General features: G+C 37.6%; 2 protein-coding genes across 2 annotated transcripts; both read left to right on the top strand.

The window, feature by feature from the left end:
* Positions 1–710: 710 nt before the first annotated feature.
* LOC139694798 (glyoxal reductase-like) lies at positions 711–16,131 on the top strand. Its single transcript, XM_071593322.1, has 6 exons — positions 711–900; positions 1,030–1,110; positions 1,189–1,296; positions 4,710–4,990; positions 9,660–9,861; positions 15,989–16,131. Exons 1-6 carry the CDS (start codon positions 840–842, stop codon positions 16,129–16,131), a joined length of 876 nt encoding a protein of 291 aa, XP_071449423.1. The 5' UTR covers positions 711–839.
* Positions 16,038–19,138, top strand: Adat1 (Adenosine deaminase, tRNA-specific 1). Its single transcript, XM_071593321.1, has one exon. It carries the CDS (start codon positions 16,149–16,151, stop codon positions 17,799–17,801), a length of 1,653 nt encoding a protein of 550 aa, XP_071449422.1. The 5' UTR covers positions 16,038–16,148; the 3' UTR covers positions 17,802–19,138.
* The last annotated feature ends 3,631 nt before the right edge of the window (positions 19,139–22,769 follow it).

Genomic DNA, 22,769 nt, shown 5'->3' on the forward strand with positions numbered 1-22,769 from the left:
CGACCGCGGCAAGGTCATGTTCATGTAAAATTGTTCTAGTGTGTATTCACCCCCTGTCACACACCCCAGCGGTGGTTTGCAGGGTAAATAAATAAAAAACAGAACAATTGACCTGCTAAATAGGTAATCTGCGAACGTTGATGGAAAATTAGTGGCGCCGGTATATTTAAACGACCGCCAATTTAAAGTAAATGTATATCGAACTTCGTGGTCGCAGCAAATTGATAGTTACTTGTTTGTTTTCAAGGATGCGGCAGCGCTTTAAAATAGAATATGAATTTATCTACGCATTCAAAATTTGTATGAAATGTGTGCGTGTAGGCGCATGAGTATTTTAAGCCTTACCATCGTTGTTATCTCCGAGGAATTAGGTGTTAAAATTTATCGTAGTGGTAGTCCTGCGTTATATTAACGCCGGTGAACGAAGGAGTTGTATGGCGTTGTTTTAAGAATGGTACGAATTGTCTAGTGTTGAAGCGGGAATAGATGATTTTCTGTAATTTTAAACTTTCCTAGATGTTCTAATAAAAAATTTGTGTAATTTTCAATGGCATTGTGTAGACGAGAGGGTATGTTTTTCTGTCTAAAGAAATTGTAGGTATACAGTGAAATTTTGTTATGTTGGCTTTCGGAAATTACGGAAAGGAATATTGTGATCAATTTAGTTTGAACGACTTCCTCCATCCTGTACGAATCGGATTTCCCTTTCGTATTTATGAAAATTCGTGCCATATGTTGACATCTTGCTCATTTTTGTGATGCTTATTTTTTAAGTGCCCTGCAATATTTTTCTACTTTAAATAGCACTTCTAGAATATTATTGTTTGTTGATAAATACAATGGCAAGTGGTTTGACAAATGTATCACTCAATACAGGCCGTGTAATGCCCATTATTGGCTGTAAGTGAAATGATTGATGTAGATAAAATGTAATTCATTGAATGTTTTGTATGAAATTACGTAATGGAAAACTTTTATTAATATATCAAAACAAAACGTGTGATATCGGTGTTCATTCATTTTTTTCAGTCGGTACTTTCCAGATAGTTGGTAAAGGTTTAATATATCGTGTGATTGACGCTGCGTTGGCTTCAGGATATAGATCTTTTGGTAATTGTCATTCGTTATAGTACTATCAGAACCTTGTTCCTCACAGATTGTTAGTGTATTTATTTGAAATATTTTCAGACACAGCCGCAGTCTACGGTAACGAAGAAGATATTGGACAAGCACTGAAAGAATTACTTCCCAAGTATGGACTGACGCGGGATGACATTTTTTTAACTTCAAAATTAGGTATACAGTTTCATTTTTCATTACACTTAGAACATTTTCGTAGTAATATGAAGTCTTAATGAACGTATTATTTCGCTTGAGACATACATTTCTATCCAGTTTTAACGCCAACTTAAGAACTAAGTATTAAAATTTAGAAATATTTTTATGTTTGAAATTTATTGAAAATGATGGTCTGTGTACTTAAAGTTCAACGCGCATTAGTAACATTCCAAAAATAAAAACATGAAGTTTGTCGATTTTTAAATTAGTTGATTTCTGTCTTCAATACTTTTTAATGTCACAACGGATTCAAAGTTTTTCAATCGTAAGGATTTACCAGTATTGCCTGTTTTTTTTTCTTCTTGTGAGAAATTTTTAATATCTAGTCATGCTTTAGCAAAAGGCGTTTACCATTTGTAAGGTCGCCCACTTCAGCTCAAAAGTAGCCCTCTCTCGTCACGGTTACATGATGATTGCTTTTCTTTTTATTAAAAGTGCTGTTAAACTATAAATTTTCCCTTAGTGGGGTGTTACTATTTTGTAGGGTGAAAGACTTCTATTTATCTGGGCTAACATTAGTGTAAAATGTAGTACAGGCAATGAATACTGTATTCTACTTGTATAAAACCTTGTGGTGGCTAACTGCAGGTTTTGACTGGCCAAAATGAATCATGGATTTAATTTTAATTCTATTTGTTCTTAAGAATTATTTTCGTCAGGATTAATTACATGGCTCTGTCTTCATTTTATAAAAATATGTTGAAAGTACATGATGAAGGTTTTATAGCACTTTAATAATCCATTCAGTATTTGCTAATTTAATCAATTATAAATTTTTCCAGTTGGTAGGATTTGTAACGTTTCCGCCATCAAGGTAACAATTTCAATGAGGCAAGTCAGCATTCAACAAATATTTGTGATGATGACCTTGAACTCTCAATATTTTTGTGGTAATTCTGCAATCAATAATAAGTAATTCTGCATTGTTAATCTCTGCAGAAGTGAATTCTCATACATGAAGAGTTCAGAATGGAATATGATAGTTCCTCATCGTCAGAGGTAAAAGTTTCATCTGTTGAGATTGGATTTAACATTTGAGGATATAAATAGGCATTTAGTAGTAATCATGTTAATGTTCAATTTGTCAATTATATGACTTTGGACATGGCCAGTAGAGTAAGGAATATGAATAAAATAATAATACCCAAAAATATTACATTACACAAAACCCAATATTTCATAAAAAACATTCTACAATAAGGAAGAATGTCCCCTCAATGGAACACTATAAATAAAACAAAAGAATTCACCATCGTAGGCATCCAATTGCACTGTTTTGATATTTGTAGGTTTAAGTTGTCACGAAAGATAGTATGTGGAGCTAAGTTTGTTACCTAGAGATGTAATATTTTCTTTCCAGGAGATATTGAGCATAATTGAAAACCTAAGAATGTTGTTGTGAAGTCTTGCTCTATGGATTTACCAGTGGCATATAAGTTAGATGTGGAATAAATTAGTGTTCGTGATGGCAATGAAGTATCCCCTGAAAGGGTTTTGATAATTTGTTTTAAATAAGTCCTGCTTGTGCTAATGCTGTCTTAATCGATTCTGTTGTAAGAGTGCTCGTAACCAAATATCCCAAAGTTTTCTGGTGTGAATCCTGATCGCTTCCTGGATGTTGTATGTCCCATGCATTGAAATGCAATTAGTGTGGGCCTTATTGGACAATGTGATCTCAACTATTGGATAATTCATAAATTCAAATATGTAAATATGCTATCGCGGCACATTTCATTTAACCGAGCTTTTGATTATCAGAGATCATCCCTTTCCTTTTTACGGTTGGTGACCTAACACCCCCCGCCACACGCCCTTGCGGCGGCTTGCGTGGTATTATGTAGATGTAGATCCCTTTTGGCCCATTCAATTGCATATTTTCCTAAATATTTAAAAAATTACACATTTGGTATCATTATGGCTATTCTAATGTAGTTAAATTCTATGCACAAAATTCAATTATTATTACTATTATAGCCCCCAGAAAACTGGCCTTTGTGGTAAGAGGATGAGCATTGTTTGGAATTATGATTTTGGTATGGAGGAAAATGGAGAAAATAAATGACAAAAAAGAGGAAGACCAGCTAACTATGAAGTTTTGAGTGTGATGAGTGGGGAGAAGAAGTTGCCAGGGGCAATCCAAAAAAAAGCAGAAAAATTGAGTAGAGGAAATGTTGAGATCCAGTGACTGATATGTTGATGGTAAATGATACATGGGAGAATCTTGAGTCGACAAGGCAGAGTAAGGAAGAGAATATACTTTTAGGAAAAGAATAGCATGAAGACATAAATAATGAGGAACAGGAAAAGGTAATTATTTGGTACAAACGAGAGAAAGTCCATATGCTAATAAGTAGCCATAAATAAGTGTTGATTTCAATATGAATTTGACTTTAAGCTGGCAGCTGAATTTTTCAAGGGCATTCAATGAAGTAAAATCCTAGGAGACTGCTGCTACAATAAATTTAAGCCTAATGCTGAATTTTGCAGTCATTTTATCAAAAATGATTAACTGTCGTATTTGCTGTATGTATTAGTTGTAAGGCACCATGAAAAACTGCCTTTGGTCGGTAGATTACCAATGTTATGAGAAAAACAAAATTTGCACTTTTCCACTGATCTATTTGTAATGTACAATGCATTTCAGTTCATCAAACCATCTTCAGGTACAAGACTGGGTGAATGAATACAAGACAAGGTGTGAATGAATATTTGTTCGTCATATGGTGGGATTTCGTGTTTGAATGTGTATTTGGCCAATGTGGCTCGTTTCCTTCTCCTGGCTATGCGTGCCACTAAATGCACTGTTACAATCCTTAATGGTGTTGTATGATTGTGTACCTACTTTCCTCTCCTCTTGTGTGTCATCTATTTCTCGTTTATAGTTGTTTTTCTCATTATGACGAACTCCCACTACATCTCGCCTGAATGGGTTGAATGGATTACCAATGACTGGTTTGTTTCATTTTGTTGCATTAAAATACTACAAGTTAAAGAATGTTTATTATGTGTTGGTAAATACACAATTCAAATACTCACCCCCTCAAATGCACCCTTTGAAAAATTGCACAATAAGGTAGGAAGGTAGTTCTATCCTCTCTGCCAACTGCCGTTTCTGTGGGAGATATGGTAATGGAAAAATTAGGTATGTTTGATATCCTCTGCCATTAAAAATCTTCTAGGGCATCAGAAGGTGTCATACGTGGAAATATATTGCCGAACCAAAACTTGGTGAGGTCTAATGTTGTATTTGAGTTGGTTGAATTTAAATGTGCATTGGTGAGTGAGCTTATATGAATGGCATTTAATGTAGATGATTAAAGTATTGTTGAATTGTTGACTCATTGAATGTGTGCTGATGAAAATCATTTCAGCTCCGAATGATCATGGAAAGAACTCTGCTGAAAGAGCTGCAAGGAAGTCATTGTCTCATTTGGGAGTTACCTACCTTGACATGTACTTGGTGCATTGGCCAGGTGTAGCTGGTATTCCTATGGAAAGTTCCCACAACTTGAAACTTAGAACTGAAACCTGGAACGCTCTTAGTGAACTTTATGAGAAAGGCATATTACGAGGAATTGGTGTGTCTAATTATACTGTGAAACATTTGGAAGAACTCTTTGCTCATTGCAAGATAAAGCCTGCGGTGAACCAGGTATGGTCTCTTATCTACTCATCTAACTTAAGTCTATTGTGTGTTTATCTACATATTTGGTATCAATTTAAAATACAATGTGAAACTTTTGATCTTACCTCCAGTCCACCTCTCCTACCATTTCATTGGCATTTTAAAGGTTAACTCATATCTGCTAATGCATTATGGATTTTCCTCCTCTTCCTAACCCCAAACTGACTTTTGCTAGGTTATTTTTTGCCCGCCTTCTCGAAACTCTTGAGAATGGAGTAACTTTTATTTGTATGGAATTAATCCGGAGATGTGTTAATCAAGATCTGTGTTTATTTTCCTAATCTTTTAGTTGAGATTTAAATTGCCCCAATATAAGATTTAGCCGAAGTCATTCCTATAAAATTCCAAGACAGAAAAAAGTAAAAACAGCCCAAATACTTGTCCCATCTATCTTTCTAGTATTCTAGCTTATTTCATGGAACCAAGTTCTCCATTACCATGTCACGTTCTTAATCTGTGTGTCTACATGCCACCCCACCTTCCATTCTCTGTCATCCCTGAAAATGTTTAATTGTAATTAATTGATTTCAGACTTTTTAATGCACAGATATCTTTTTTTAACTTGACATGATGCTTTTCTTTAATAAACAATGAGTTGGCATGTATTGAAAGAGCAAGTTTTTATTTTGTTACTTGTTTATCAACCACCTCGGGGATTATTTCATCCAAATGTTATACATTTTCTATATTCTGTAATCCATCTCATCCAACTTCAAATTGAATTTTATCTGTTTAAAATATTGTATAATTATTCCTCACTCGTTATAAACAAATTAAATAAGTTAAATCCATTTATAAAAACATGAAAAATTCCCAGCTGTACAACTGGAAGAATTGGTTGTATTAAATTTAAATATGTATCCCCTGAGGGCTTATTGAGTAAGCACCTTATGTCTGCACTTATAGTAGGTTAAAACATGAGCTCCACCTCATTAAAATATTCATAAGGAAATGGTCGAGAAAATAATTATATTTCTGTACTGAAATGAGATGAAAAGAAAACAGAAGTCACACAGGTATTGATTGTCAATGTACCCTACAAATTAAACCATGATACATGCCCATGAATCATACAACTTTTATGAAGCTGTCAGAGTCTAAAATGACTAAAACTCTGTGTAGATAGGCAGTTAATTAGGAAAAATTGACCATAATTTCAGGGGCTTTCTTTTTTTAAATTAAACTCATACAAATTTTGTCTTTATTGTTCCATCTCTTTATTGCTTTTTCTGTAGGCAATTTATTTCCCAAAATTAAGTAAGTCTTTCGAAAAAAGATTTCCAAAGTCATTCTTTTGTATTTCTTACATTAGCTACTTTTTTAGGCTGAAACGGTTTGTTTTGTGAATAGTATTGTCATAAAATGGTATTATTGAGGAGATTAATAAAATAATTCTCTAGTTAAGAATATAACCAAGCCAAGATAACATCAATCAAAAACGTGATCTGCTTAGTAGAAGTGTTGTTTTCATGTTTTTGGCCATTTACTTAATAATTTACATTTGTGAGACTAAATATGGGGGACAGTTCAATGAAAAGTGAACATAGGTGGGCTGAACAGAAAGTAACTTACGCTTTGGCCTGGCAAGGTGGGTGGGTAAGGCTAGAGCAACCATATTGGTGTCCAAACAACCCTAATTGTACACTCAGTATGCATCCTGCTGTGGTAGTGTGCAGACTGGTTCTTCTACTTTGTTCATAGCGAACTATTAAAATATGCGCTGCAAGTTGTTAAGGGAGATAGATCAGTGATTAGGTTTGTGACTGGTAAAATACCACAAGCCAATTAAAAGTCATTGGCAACTTTATAAAATGTACGGAGGCGGAATAATGAGTGAAGGCAGAGTGAGGTAGTTGTGCATTCAGTTTAAAAATGGTTGCACCAATGTTCATGACGAGGACCCCAATGGTCGGCCTAAGCCTTCTGACTGATGGACTGATGGTGAAAATCACCAATTTACGATTACAGATCTCTTGCCAGGTGTGGCTTGCCACTCAGCACTTTGACAGTGATACAGAATTGCATGCTGGTGTAAACAAGTGGTTAAAATGTAAGGTGGCAGATATCTTCTGAGGCAGAAGAGAAAAGCTCGCTTATCGTTATGATAAATACCTTAATTTAAGTGGTGACTATGAAGAAAAATAGTTTAACATTATGCCCTACAAATGTATGCAAAAAAACTTTGTCTTGTAGCTAGGTTCATATCTCATTTCAAAATGTAGGTACTTTCTGGACAGCTCTCGTACATTTTTGCAAAAGTTTAATTTTATGCTATATTAACTTCTTATAATATTAATTAAATTATTATATCGCTAGCTTGATGTGTAATTTGTGTATGGTATAAGTTTTGTTGATATCACTCGTGTCAGCAGCAGCCATTTCAAATTGAAGCGTTCATTCCACTTTTGCCTGTTTCTGGTGATGAAAAGCACTTTTCACCAAGGTGTTTTCTTCACATTGTGGAACAGGGAAAAGTCAAACGAGGCTAAAGGAAGGATGAGGGGCTCCCTTCGCATTAATTTCTATGGGATAATCGCAATGTCAGGGCGAGTTTCATGGAATCCACCAGACACAAACAGGTCTAATGTTCAACTTTTCTGTCGTTAGTGTTTGGACGATATCCAGTGAAATTTTCATTGTTTTTGCCATTGCTTGTATAACGGTATTTGATGCTTTTCTCTCACAATTGTAGTAATAATGATGGATATGTTGGTTTGTGTAAGATTTATTTGAAATTCTCACCTCTTCTAAAATATAAACATTCTTCTAGCATCACTATAGGAGAGAACCGGCTCTCCTTAGCCCTCCTTTCACTTTGCATGGGCCTCCTCTGATGATTTGCGCCAGCAAAAGCAACGTTTCAATGGTGTGTCATGTGCTAGCATATCCATTGTTTCCATAGGCTAATCGAACATGCTTCAACTTTAAATAGATAAAGCTGATACAGCGCTGGATTCAAATCAGTGAAATGGGATCCACGTGTATGTTACATAGTAGGATGAATATATAGTATAAAATCAAATTTTCCTACTGTAAATTATATGAATAGAAAATGATGGTCTTTCTTTTTTGAATGGGCCTCTCAAACATTTGAAATTAATGTTTGAAATAGTGCAGAGTAAATGTTGCATGAATGTAAAATTTAATCAAAATTTATTTTATGTTCAACTTTGAATTAAAGCATAACAGTTTCAGGTTTAACTCTGTGGAATTCCTTCATTATGAGGGTAAAAAAGAAACTTCACACTATCACAGTCTGATGATGATGTACAGCATCGAAACATGGTCGTGGTATATTAAATCTTTATTGTGGAAGTGTAAAGTTTCTTTTTTACACTCATATTGAATTAAAGCAACTGAATTTGGAAATTGATGGAAAATGAACTAGCATTAAAGATAGATAGTAGAAGAATAGTGTTGGTGAAAGGCTCTGCTGGTAGAAAGGAATTGATGAAGTGTATGATAGATAAAATTAAAAAATATATATATTGGAAATGTTAATGGGGCTATGGATGTGAACCATGGTCTTTAAGGCAAGAGAATGAGCATAAATTGTAGGTTTTTGAGATGTGGGTATGGATAAGAAATGAGATAACAATTGAGGAAGACTCTGCAGGGACTTTTGTGGTGAGAATAGAGAGTAAGTGGATGGGTGGAATCTCACGAAGGCTGAAAAAGCACACGGAGGAGAAATTGAGAAGCAGTGGGATGTTGAAGGACGTGCAAGGAATGGGCGAATTTGAGGTAAGCGGGGTTGAGGAAGGAGTTAAATAGATGTTTTGGGCATTACTGGAGGCAGGTACGAAGAAATGTTGAAAGGAAAGTAATATAGGAAAAACTAGAGGAAATTCGCTTGGTGCATAGTGGCTAATAGTAGCAGTTTGGTACTGTGCAAGAGTTGCAACATCCATTAAATTAATGGATTACCTTAGAATGAAAGATTAATATTCATGTGAGGTAATTATGAATAGCCATTGTTGCTATCTTTCCCCCTACAGTGAATATTTCTGACCCATAAATGTACACAATTCAACTAGATGTAAATTGACTCTTCTTCAGTAGGTGACCTATGACCCACCATTCTGGAAACTATGGGAGGTAATGCCTAGTGAAGGATAGTTGTTATTTGAATATTGTCGTGGAATAAATTTTGTAACATTTCTTTGCTCTAACCATAACATCTTTCGAGCAAGAGTTAACATGATTTTGGTAAATATTGAAAATTGTGCTGTGTAATTTTTCCATGCCATTCAACTTTTGTTATAATCCAGTAGGAGTAAAATATGATTGAGTAGAACTTCAATTTTGATAGTTTTATTGCAAAGTGATTTACATCCACATTTCAGGAGACATGAACAATTTATCTCTCCTGCAGTTTAATTAAATTTGTACTCCAAACTTTATTACTTATTTTGTATCAAAGTAGGATTCGGACTTATTATTGATTTATGTCTCTATTATATCATTTATGCCACTATTACCTTATTTATTTTACGATAAAATTAACAGTTATTTGAAGTAGATTGTGCGCTGCATGAAATCAGTCATAATTTAATTTTGCAATAATGTTGTGTTTGATTTTGCGAGAAATGCATTCATTCGCCAATATTAACTAACTTGGTGATTTCTTTTGCAGGTTGAGTTTCATCCTCACTTTCAACAGAAGGAACTATTGAAATTCTGCACAACCCACGGAATCCACCTTCAAGCTTATTCATCATTAGGAGGGTCCTATAACCATTCTCTTGTAGATGATCCAGTAGTAACTTCCATCGCTCGTAAGTTAGGCAAGGGGTCAGCTCAGGTTCTTCTTCGATGGGCTGTTCAACAGGGTGTAGGTAAGAATGACTGTGTTGTACTCACCTTATTTGTGTTTGAAAGTTGTGCGTTAAACTTATCAGCCATTTTATTGATACGTATTCTGTCCACTAAATATGTGAACTGAGGCCATGAAAACTTTATTTTGTAGAATTTAGTCTACATCGATTTTGTTGCCTTCTAAGTACTCTCCGTTCGTTGCTATGCGCTCATTCCATCTTCTTTTCCACTTCTTAAAGTACCCTTGCAAGTCCGCGGCAGTTAGGCTTTTTAGTTTTCTCGTTGTTTCTTGCTTTCTTGTGTCCACATCTTCCCAGTGATGTCCCCTCATCACTTTTTATGCATTTTGGGTATAGGAAAAAGTCGCAGGGGGTGAGATGTGGAAAATGAGGATGATCAAGGATGGTGATTGAATTTTTTGCCAGAAACTGGCGAACAATCAATGCTGAATGTGCGGGTGCATTGTCATGGTGAAGGATCCATCCATCATGTTCGGTTTTTATATAGTTTGAGCTGCTGATTTTCCTAAATTCAGTTCATCAGCTATCATTCGGACAGTTTTTCGACGATCAGTAAGGACAAGGGACCGCACACGATCAATTTATTCGTTAAAACAGGTGGTTTAAGGTCGTCCCAGGCTTACAGCCTCCGTGGTGTTTTCAAAACGCTTAATCCACTTGAACACGGATGTTTTCTTCAGAGAATTATCACCGTAAACAGCTGTCGACGTTTCAGTAATTCCTTGATAACTTTTACCAGAGACATTTCTTTTTTCGACAAACGTTAAAAACAGGGACAACAGAAACTATCATAACTGGCACCATATGCACAGCTTGACGATCCGCCAAGCACAGACGGCTCATTGGGTCTCAGGCAAATAGCGCCGCTGGTGGACGGGGGCTATAGTCCGCGTCAGGGCCGCCAGGTTGCACCAGTTCGTGTATTTTTTGGGCAGAGTAATATTTATTATTTATTTATTTATTTACACAATTACGTTGCAATTAGGCAAATTTCCTGGTGGTAACGGTCAGGTTAGGTCAAAGATAACTACTAACAACGAAAATTACATTCGAACACATAAAAACAGATAAGAGACAAAATATTTTTACATAATGGCACTTCCACATCACATACAAACAAACTTCCACACCACATACAAAATGCCGACCACATCACACACAAACAATATTTTCAAAACTACAGTGAAGTTTATTACCCAGTGGCTACTTTACATTTAAACTTAAAACTTCTAAAATTGGATGGAAAGGGCTCAAACAAACCTCCATGCAGCTGGTTCCAATCAATAATGGTTCTATTTAAAAAAGAGTATTTTTTCTTATTGGTTTTTTGAGTCCTTATTTTTATTTTGTGGCTATGGTCGTTTTTTCCCTTAAAGTTAGGCTTTTCTATCCCTTGCCATAAATCTTCCCACGCTTCGTCCTTTTTAACTATTCTATGCATCGCGCCTAACCTGCTCCTTTTTCTTCTATTTTTCAAACTCTCCCATTTCAGTACATCTAACATATCCGTGACACTATCTGTTCTTTTGTACCTTCCGAGTACATATCTTGCTGCCTTTCTTTGCACTTTTTCTATCTTTTTAATATGTCCCACCTCATATGGATCCCATACTATGGAGGAGTATTCTAGGATAGGGATAACCAGTGCCTTATATGCTTTTTCTTTTGTGGCTACGCTACTTCCTTTTAAATTTCTCATCACCCAATGCAATACTTTAAATGCCTTCCGTGTCAAATTATCTACATGGACTCCCCACCCAAGATCCCTAGTTAAATAAATGCCTAAATATTTGCATTGACTAGTACATAGGATTCTTTCTCCGAAGAGAGTGTAAATTTCCTTTTCTGCATTCTTTTTATTTGAAAATTTAATATGCTTACTTTTACTTATATTAATGCCCATATTATTATTTGTAACCCAGTCACCAAGGCGATCGATATCATTTTGTAATATTACATGGTCATTTACATGTTCTATCCGTCTGTATATAATGCAGTCATCAGCAAAGAGTCTTATTTGGGAATGTAAGTTGTTTGGTAGATCGTTTACGTAAATTAGGAAGAGTAATGGCCCAAGAACACTACCTTGTGGAACTCCTGCTAATACGCTCGCCTCATTTGAAAATGTATCCCCTAATTTTACTTTTTGAGTTCTGCCTCTGAGAAAATTTTTTATCCATTGTTTTACCCTCAAGTCCAATGGTAACGAATCCAACTTTAACAATAATTTATCGTGAGGCACTCGGTCAAAAGCTGCCGAAAAATCAACAATTACTGCATCCACTTCCTTTCCTTCGTCTATTGCGTCACCGATGTATTGACTTAAACCCAAAAGCTACGTTTCACACGAGTATCCCGTTCTAAACCCATGTTGGTGTTTGAATAGCCATCTATCTTTTGCCCACCATTCCCGAATGTAGTCAGCGATTCTTTTTTCCATTATTTTGCAAACAACTGAGGTTATGCTTACTGGTCTATAATTGTTGGCTATTGTTTTATCCCCTTTCTTGAAAATTGGTGTAATATTTGCTTTTTTCCAATCATTGGGCAAGGCAACATTATTTAAAGTTACTTTGAATAGATGACTTAGGTACAAAGCTATTGCGGTATCACCCAGTTTTAGATTGTCAATTGAGATATTATCCGGTCCCACTGACTTATTTTTCCTCATCCTCCTTATTTTTTTCACAAAATATGAGTCCTCCAAGATAATACCGTTTGTCGAGGGCAGTAGGCTATTTGGTGCTGTTATGTTGATGAAGTTCTCTGTCGTTTCTGAGCAATTTAGGCAAGCCTTATTTTCCTTTTTGTTTTCTATTCCCCGAAAAACATCCGTAAAGCAGGAGTTGAACATATTTGCTATTTCTACAGTGTCTGTTACAATACCATTTTCCTTAGTTTTTAATATAGTCACGCGTTCCCTGTTATCTTTCCTTGTTCTCATGTATCTATAAAATTTCGTTGCGTTGTCTTTTGAAATTGCATTGATAAGAAATTTTTCCTTTGCCTCCTTCTTTTCCCTATTTAGGTTCCGGACCAAGGTCCTGTAATGGTGTGACATTTCTGTACTTTCATTCTTTAATCTGTGTGCCTTTCTTACCGCTATCTTTAGTTTTTTTATGGTTTTGTTGTAGTACTCCGGATCCGAGTTCTGTTTCAAATTTTTTATGGGAACATACTTCATTTGCCCTTCAAGAATTATTTCTTTGAATGTTTCCCATATTTTCTCCACGGTCGCTCCACTAGCTGCCCATTCAGGAAACTTGCCCCTTAAAAATTCCTGGAACCCTTCCCTATCTGCCCGGGTATATTGCCAAATTTTCTTTTCATCCCCCATACCTTTTGTTGATCTATACCAGTCCATTTTAACACACACTGCTGCGTGATCACTTATTCCCGGAAAGACATCTACACTAATGATAGGGTTTGGAGGTCTAAGTAGAAAAACGTCGAGGGTATTTTCTCCCCTAGTGGGCTTATTTACTACCTGGGTAAACCCTTCTTCGTTAATGAGGCGATTTACCAGATCTTGTGCCTGCCCGCCACCCGCTGTTTTGCCCCCCCACCCTATTTCTGGAAGGTTTAAATCCCCGGCTATGATGATGTTATCTTGGGGGTTTTCAGAGCAATAGTCAGCAAGGATCTCCAACGAGTGCATACCTTCGCTTGGACTTCTATACAGAGCAATTATTTTTAACCATTTTCTACTTTCTGCTTCTCGTATCCTTACACACATCATCTCACAGTTACTTTGTTGCCAATCTAAAAAGCTTATTATGTTGCTACAAACACAAATGAATACTCCTCCGCCCTTCCCACCTCGATCCCTTCGATAGACATTGTAATTTGACGGAAAAATTTCGGCCGATGTAATGCTATCGTGAAGCCAAGATTCTGTGCCAATTATGATGTTGGGATTACAAGCATCTATTACTGTCTCAAATTCCCTAGATTTGTTGAGGATACTTCTACAGTTTACCTGGAGGATATTTAAGCCCTTACCTTCAATTTTACCATCTATACCGTGCACAATCTCGGGTCTGCTTGTAGAGCCACTGGGCAACACTCTGCTCGCCACACATCCCGTCGTTCCTCGCCATTCCCCGTCTTCACGCTCGTCGAGTGTCCTCCGCCCTCCGCTTCCGGTCCCTGCTTCAGTTCTTCTTCGTCTGACAGACTCTTCTGTGAACTCTCCCCCGTTGTATGAGGCTGTCACACAGAAAGTGATTTCGCCTCTGCGGTGGCTATTGGTTTCCACCTCCAAATCACCTCGGTTGACTCCTATAAGTTTCCCTGCTTCTTGTATGTGTTTATTAACTTGCCTAGTAGACTTCCGTGCTTATGGGAGCCCCTTCTGTTTAGATGGACACCATCTATCCCCAAATCGCCATCACTAATCCAGCAGTTTGTATCAACAAAGAATAAACCTAGTCTTTGACACACCCAGTCTATTCCCTCGTTAATATAGTCGATTTTGCGGTCCCAAATATCTTTTCTTCTTATAATCCCACTAATCACTATGTTTGCCTTTTTAAATTTTTGCTTTGCTGCAATGGCTAAATCCCACACCAATCCCACAACATGGTCACCTGTTTTAGCCCCTCGGACATCATTTGTGCCAACGTGTAGGATCACCACTTCCTCTTCCCGCTCACCCTCCATCTCCTCAATTTTGTATTGCAGTTGCTCCGTTCTTATACCCGGGAAACAATTTACCGTTGCCCCAGCTTCCTTGCAAACTTCTCCGCTGAATCTTATGATAGAATCCCCCATGATTCTAAACTTTGTTTTATTCTTCTTAAGTTCACACATTCCTTGTGGATGTGATTGACCTTCCCTAACTGAATTTTCTTCTCTTGTGCTGCCTCCTCCACACAAATCAGCACTGCGGCGTTTTTCCGGTGCTCTCGTTTCCGTGCATCTCTTACATCTCCTGTCTCTAACAGTCTCGAAACGTTCACATTTGTTATCTAGTTGACATTTTAACCTTTTGTTTTCATCCTTTAGGGCTGCTATTTCTTCCTTAGCCGTTTGCAGTTCACTCCTTAGCTTTTCTATTGCAGAGTCTTTCTTGCTTAGTTCATTTGAAACACTCTTTTCACATTGATCACACTTCCACCCTTCTTGAACACACTCCTTCATGGTCTTCTTACTGCACTTGAAGTGAAACCAGCATCCACAATCCGTGCATTGGGCACCGTTTTTTAAGTTCCTTTTACAGACCTTGCACTTAATCACCACTTTACTCTCCGCAATGACCTCACCAGGCATTTTGGCCACAAACTTTCACTTCCGCGGAGCGATGAGAAAACACGTCCACCCTCGTTGACCGCGTGCGAGTGAGTGCGAGTGAGAATATGCTGAGCCTGATGAGCTAAATTACTAAGTCCTTGAAGTTTTACTTTGAGGGATAGCTTCACAATAAAGAGTAATCTAATTTGTGATAATCCTTTCCGATTTGTATTAATCTGAATCTTAATTTTGTATGATCCCCTTGATTGAGTCCTCCCTAGCTATTGCTCTCTCATCTGTTTGACTGCCAGTTCCACCACACTTAAGTTACTGAATCCCCTTGTCAATTTCTTCATAACCATATTCCATCATCGTGTTCCCTCCCTCCAGCTTTGCCCTTATGAAGAAATGTAGTTATCCTTTAATTATATTTCACCTCTCACTGCCTTCTTTCACATCTGACCCCAAATTCCTACACTTTCTGATGAAAGCAGGTCTTTCTGCATGGTAGATCTCTCTTTCTTTTCACTTTGCTATAATATGAGCTGGTTATGCACCCCCAAATTCTGTTTATCCATTTCCAAATACTATTCTGATCCTTATGCCTTTGGATTCCATCCCTTCACAGTACCTTGTCATGGATTTCCCTGCTTTGACCTCCACTCTCCTTTTACAATACCTTTGTCTCCCTCCATGTATAATCAATATTTTATCAGTTTAAATCAGTTATTCAAAGTATTCAATGAAAAGGATTGAGAGAGTTTGTTTTAAAAAAACCAATGCCTAATTTTTATTCCTATTCAATATCTTGGCCCACATAGGTAATTTTGAGTCTGATGTGTTTTCCCTCCTTGTGATTTAACATTATTTTAATGAAATTTCTATTTTTTTCTAGGTGTTATACCGAAATCAGTCACCCCAAATCGAATTGCTGAGAATATTAAACTTAATTTCTCTCTCTCTGAGGAAGACATGACTGCTCTGGGTTCAATCAAGAAAGTGGAAAAATATGCTTGGAATCCAGCGCGTGTTGCATAGGCTGTTTTGATTGAAATATGGGTGACAGCAACAGTGAGAGTAAAGAAGGAGTTGTACCCTTGAAAGATGTGGAAGTGAGGACTAACTTGACGGAGTCGAATCTGTATGAGAAGGATGGGATTGTGGCAGGTGTCCAAGATAACTTAGCGTTATCGAGTGGCCTTGCCAATGAGGTGGCCAGGTGTTGCCATGATCATTACATGTCTCTCCCGAAAACTGGTAAACCCAAAGCAGGGACCGAGTGGACGGCTCTCTCAGGTATTGTGTTGGAGGATACAAAAAATAAAGTGAAGGGTCATAATTTGGAGGTGGTTTCCCTTGGCACGGGGTCAAAATGTTTGGGTCATAGTGCAATGAGCCCCAAAGGAGATGTATTGAATGACAGTCATGCCGAGGTCATGGCTAGGAGAGGTTTCTTGAGGTACCTTTACTATGAGCTGCTTTTAGTTTTTCGCGGAAAACAATCGCGTGTCATATATCCGCCTGAGAACAATGGAAAGTGTAATGTTAAAGATGGAATCAGGTTCCACTTTTACTCAAGCCACACGCCTTGTGGCGATGCATCAATCATTCCAAAAGGAATGGCTCCTGATGATGACTCGGTCGGCCCATCTCTGTCAAAAAATGAAATCAATCTTAGTCTTCTTGATAATGGGGTGGAAGTTATAGAGAAAACAAGTAATGGGTTGACAAGGGACTTAAAAAATATTGTCTGTGACTCACGCGACAGTTTGGCTCATGAAAAACTGGTAGAAATGGGAAATTCGGATAATGGGTCTTCTTCAGGTCATGGATGTGAACTGACTCGGGTGAATGAGAAAACTATTCTGGCCGGCATGAAAAGGAAATGCTCAGAAACAGGAGGAGAAGAAATGGTGCCGGAGAAACGTGGATGCTTGGGATACAGTTCGGATGATATTCATCGTACAGGGGCCAAGTGTGTTCCTCAGAGTGGGATTTGTGACCCTCACTTGGCTGGCGCTCTGTATCACGTCCTCCGGGTAATCCGCTACAAGCCAGGGCGTGGAGAGCAGACATACTCCCTTTCGTGTAGCGATAAGCTGGCCAGGTGGTGTTCCGTTGGGGTCGAAGGAGCCCTCTTGTCTCATTTCTTGTCGGATCCCATTTGTTTTTCGTCCATAGTGGTCGGGGGAGGCTGTCCATTTTCTCAGGAGGCCATGCAACGTGCAATAATTGATAGAGTGCATCTGCCAAGTAAGGGTTCATTCAGGATCAGACATCACCCTCCCGTCATAACTCAGTCGTCCCTCTCCTTTCCGCATGGGAGATACTCGGAGGGAGGGATGATGGCACAACTGGTACCTTGTCCTTCCAGCATTGTGTGGTCCAGGGTTGACAAAGGTGCATTTGAAGTGGCTGTGAATGGTCGGAAGCAAGGAGTGACGAAAAAAATGTTCGGCACACCAGCAGGAAGGTTAAAGACCTGCAAAAGAGAACTGTTGAACTTATTTTTCGAAGTATTTGAAGCCAAGCATAGCACTGGCAATCAACTTGGTGAAAATGAAAATATATCTAAGAATATGACATATTTTGACTTAAAAAGTCGTGCACAGGGTTATAATGCCAGTTGGAAAAGCATATGTCAAAGTAGTTTCCAATCATGGCCTAAGAAATGTAAGTCACTTTTTGAATTTACATTTTATTCATAGTTAATGAAAGTTAATACATGCTGAAAATATTTTTGCACCAATACACAAATGCATGAGCAAAAGTTATGAAAGTTTAAATTAATCAAGTTATAACATGGTGCTGTCTCATGTTTTTATCGATGTTGTGAATTACTTTTGTAAAAGTAATATGTTACTTTTTATAATGCATTTGTACTTGGCTTTTGTGTACTCATCAACAAAACGTGTTTTTCCTTTTTGGTAAAGTACTCATCTTATGCTGCACTAAACTTGTGCTCTTAACACTTCCACAGTTATCGCTTTTGCTATAGTTGTTTTGCCCTTTTTTTGTAAAAGGAGGATGTGTGTTTATTTATAACGATTCAACTGTATAACAGGAGCTGGTCTCCCAATGCTAGGAGTCTGCAAGCATTTTTGTGCTTTTAATACGTATTTATGACTCAATAAGCAAAATGCCAAAATGTTTGTATCATTATGTACAATACATACCTCATTTTCAACCTTTTTTTTGTGATAGTAACTTATATCATATTACCATTTGAAATTACATGACTATTGTTGTTTTATTAAGTGAATTAGAACAACAAAAATTTTTAATTCTTTCTCTACGAGTCAAAACCTCTGAGAAATTTAATTTAATTTATTCTAATTGTCAGTCATTTTAACTTTCATCTTTTGGAGGTATTTACTGCGCAAAATTAATTAAGGTGTGGTGCCAATTCTACATCTGAAAATTAATCCACTCTGCAAAATGAGATATTACCAGTTGTGCACTTTTCTTATCTACATTAATTAATTGTTGCTCATTGTATCCCTTCATACTTGAGCTTCTTGAGCTTTACACTGCAACAGCATCCTTTGCAAACTAATTCTTTTGTACTCACCTTAATTAGTAAGGACCAAGATAGCTTTGATCACTCTTCAATAAATATTGTGGCCTTCCTAACACATATGCATAGCAGCTTGGTTCAGGCAGAAGGAAATTGACGTCCGTGCCTTACAGCATTTTGCATTTACCTCTCTTAAGTGATCTTTAATTTTTCAACGCCATCCCTAAAATATTTTGTGCTTCATAAGTTGGTAAATTTGAATTCCCAGACTTCATTTGCAATTGTTAAATGACCCACTTACAATTTGCTAGACACCTTCATAAGTTGCCATGCATGTAACAAACTGTACATGTTCACGCAATCTTTCAGTATCATGATGTCATTTAGGCCTCTGATGGGGTAATGTGGCTTTGACAGTAAAATGAGAACACTTTAAATCTGGCATTTCTATGTCATCACACTTTGTTTCACATTAATAATATTCATGTGGATCCATAATGTGTTTGATTTCATGTCCATTGTGGTCAAAATAAAATCACTTGTGATCTATATTCATTTTGAATTTGACAAGAATGCAAACCCTGGAAAAAAGTAGCATTAGAAATACAGGAAAATCATTTAAAACATGCCTAAAAATATGAAAGAAGTGCTTGTGTCTTGTTGTAGCTGTTATTAGGGGAAGACAACTGACAGTTAATGTCATTTGCACCATTAGGGATAGGAGGGTAATTTGGTGTGGGTAGGATAATGTGGGAATGGCAGAAGAGTGCAGAGTAACTCAGCATTCGTCAGCATTAGCAAACTCTAAATGAAAGGTGTCAAGGGTTTCACAATTCAGCATCCCATCCAATGGATGGTGCTCTCCTCCCCAAGTGGGGATCAGGATAACTCTGGAATACCCTGGCACTGCTGGTATTCAAACAGGATCTTCTGGGTGTGGAGCCAATTCATTAACTACCACATCCTTCATGATCCCCTCTTCTTGTGATTTCAAACTACCATCGAGGTGTTACCCTAGCGTTCATGTGCTTTTCAATGAGCATTAGTATGGGTTTTGTAAAGTCATTGTCTGTCCATGACTTCTCCGCCCTCTCCAATTTCAGTGGAAATCATAATGGGAACTTGAGGAGGGAAACTTTTAATTCAGACCACCCATGCTTCAAAAAATATCTGATATTATTATAGATATGTTGATTATATCGTTTTATTTTGGTTCTTTGAGACAACTAGACCAATTCCTAGTAGTTTTGTATTCTCTTCACCAGTCAGTGAAGGAAATTGGTGTTAGCATGCTGAACCATCTACCTGGAATTATCAATATCCCTTAATGGTAACAAAACCCATGGCTTCATTTATTGGAATGACTCCTCTATGGACATATCATCCCTAACCATTTAATCAGTACTCTTAAATTGGAGGAACTTCCAGCTCTATTAAAGAGAGTATCAATTTTCCAATGTACAACACCTGCTTTTTCTAGGCATTACCCATAATTTAAGTAATGAGGCAGCATAACAGTGACACTATCACATTATTTTGACCATCAATCTCTTAGAAATTTTCTGTGAATCATAAAGAATGCAATGATCAATAAACTAAATGTCAGTTAGTAAACTTTATTTTGGAAGAACTAGAAATAACAAGTAAATATTAGATGTGTTTCCGGCTCTTTGTCAGTGAACACAGTGTAGGAATTTTGGGAAGGACCCAATGATTGTTCTGAGCATGGGTGCTGGCCAGGCTGAAAAGGGCAAGTCATTATTTCTCCCCCAATAGTTGCAGTGCTCTAACAAATTTCAGATGCAATGTCACTTACCTTATCAAGGCAGTCATTTCTATGATTATTATAATCATAGAACAATTCCAAATATGCATGGGGAGAAAATGATGCCCCAGGGAAGGGAGGAAAGGTTATAGTTATTGAACTAGTTTCATTTGTCTTTTGCCTCCCCCCACCTTGCCCAGGTTTCCAATCTGCTGGTGCCCATGGTCCCAAGGGAAATTAAAATTCAAGTGCACAGTTTTTGATACAAATATAACATTTGGATGGCACAATTGAACAAAAAAATATAAATAGATAACATGTGAAAAGACACTCATATTTCAGAAAGTTTAAGCTGTCGGCATTCTTCAGGTCTGGAGGGAATGCGAGGGCTGGGGTCGAGGAGGTACGAGGTATGTTGGGAAGGGATCTAGTGGTGATGGTTGAGCCTGCGAATGTCAAAATATCAGAAAGCTAATATGTAGTATGCTGATTCGTGAGTTCTCACCTCTATATTGGTGGCTGAATTGGGTAGGGATTCAAGGATGGTTAGGGAGTAACGCTAGTCGAAGGAAAGGTGGTAGTAGTTTTAGGGGAGGCGACTGACAGCCGAGGTCATTTGCGCAATTAGGGATGGACAGGAAAGGATGAAGGGTGGAGAGGAGCTTGGCATCTAACATTAGTCTACTCTAAACGAAAGGCACCAGGGGATCTGCAGCTTAACATCCCATCCAACGATGGCGTACTCATTCAAAGTGCCCTCCATAAAGCACCTCGGGTACTGATTGAGATACCACGGAAAAATATCGGCTGCCTCTGGATGGGAAGCCAGTACGTTAGCCACTGCACCATCTTGATCCCCTTTGAAGGAAAGGTAGTGGGAATTTGCATGTGAAAGGAGGGGAAGAGAAAAGAGAGTGAGGCAGAATTACAGGAGTACTGGTGCTTGTTCATGCTGATGGACTAGGGGGTAGTATTATATTTAGGGCTGATGCTATATTTTTGTGTTCTATTGTGCTCTTAAAATGTTATATATAATGTATATATATAGATATATATATATATATATATATATTATGTATGTATATATATGTATATGTAAATATTTGTATATATACTATCTTGATCAAAAATTTCCCGGAATTTATTCAGAAAATTAAAAATACAAGTTTATTCATCTAAATCTATATTGTCCCCTTCAAAGTAATCCCCATCGACTGCAACACACTTATGCCAGCGCTTGATCCAATCCTCGAAACATTTTATATATTCGGTTTTCGGTATGTCCATCAGTGCTTCCTGCGATTTTTCCATTACTTCCTCTCGGCTGCTAAAACGCGTTCCCCGTAATGGTTTTTTAACTCGATTGAACAGAAAGAAGTCACAGGGAGCCAAATCAGGTGAATTCGGTGGCTGTTGGATGGTATTTGTTGCATTTTTCGTCAAAAAATTACGAATAATGATAGCACTGTGCGACGGTGCGTTATCATGGTGCAAAATCCACGAGTTTTCTGCCCACATTTCTGGTCTCTTTCGGCGAATTGCTTCACGCAAACGTCTCATAACGCCCAAATAATACTCTTTGTTTACTGTCTGGCCTTCTGGCAAAAATTCATGATGCACTACACCGTTGTAATCCATGAAAACCGTCAGCATTGCCTTCTTTTTTGACTGAAAACGACGTGGTTTTTTTGGTCTCGGCTCATTTGGTGAACGCCATTCACTTGCCTGATGTCTGGATTGCGTGTCGTACTCATAAACCCACGTCTCGTCTCCAGTAATGATCCTTTTGATGAATGTGGGATCGGATTCAGCCTCGCAAATCATGTCTTTTGCGACGTCAACACGGTCTCTTTTTTGCATGAAATTGAGGTCTTTCGGCACCAACTTTGCTGCTACACGACGGAAACCCAAATCATTAACCACAATGTCTTGGGCGGATCCATAGGCAATGTTCAAGTCCTCCGCTATTTCTCTGATGGTTAATTTGCGGTTATTGACCAACATTTCTTTTACTTTATCAATTTTTTCACCGACTTTCGATGGTCTGCCACTGCGTTCATCATCTTCGATTGACTCACGACCACTTCTGAACCGCTCGTGCCACTGGTAAACGACCGTTTTTTTTAGAGAATCGTTGCCGAAACACTTTTCCAACATTTCCAACGTCCGTGCGCCACTAAATCCGTTTTTTACGCAAAATTTAATACAAGTTCGTTGTTGCAAATTTAAATCCATTTCTGAAATTGTAAAAAATCGCCAACACACACAGAGATAGATGTACTCTTGGCTACGTAACTTTTGCAAATGTCAAGTTATGACACTAAGATTTAAAGGGAATATCAACAACAGATGTACCAATTTAACAAAAAAAACAGAACTCAAATCGGAACGATG

This window comes from Hetaerina americana, unplaced genomic scaffold, assembly GCF_022747635.1.
Source record: "Hetaerina americana unplaced genomic scaffold, ioHetAmer1.1.p SCAF_55, whole genome shotgun sequence".
NCBI classification, from domain to species: Eukaryota; Metazoa; Arthropoda; class Insecta; order Odonata; family Calopterygidae; genus Hetaerina; species Hetaerina americana.

What these genes read in the sequence shown, in the direction of transcription:
- LOC139694798 (XM_071593322.1), top strand. Translation starts at nt 840, where the DNA reads ATGGCAAGTGGTTTGACAAATGTATCACTCAATACAGGCCGTGTAATG. An exon ending in TGTAATGCCCATTATTGGCT is followed by an intron (nt 901 to 1,029) that starts GTAAGTGAAATG and finishes CATTTTTTTCAG; the next exon opens with TCGGTACTTTCCAGATAGTT. An exon ending in TTTTTTAACTTCAAAATTAG is followed by an intron (nt 1,297 to 4,709) that starts GTATACAGTTTC and finishes AAATCATTTCAG; the next exon opens with CTCCGAATGATCATGGAAAG.
- Adat1 (XM_071593321.1), top strand. Translation starts at nt 16,149, where the DNA reads ATGGGTGACAGCAACAGTGAGAGTAAAGAAGGAGTTGTACCCTTGAAA.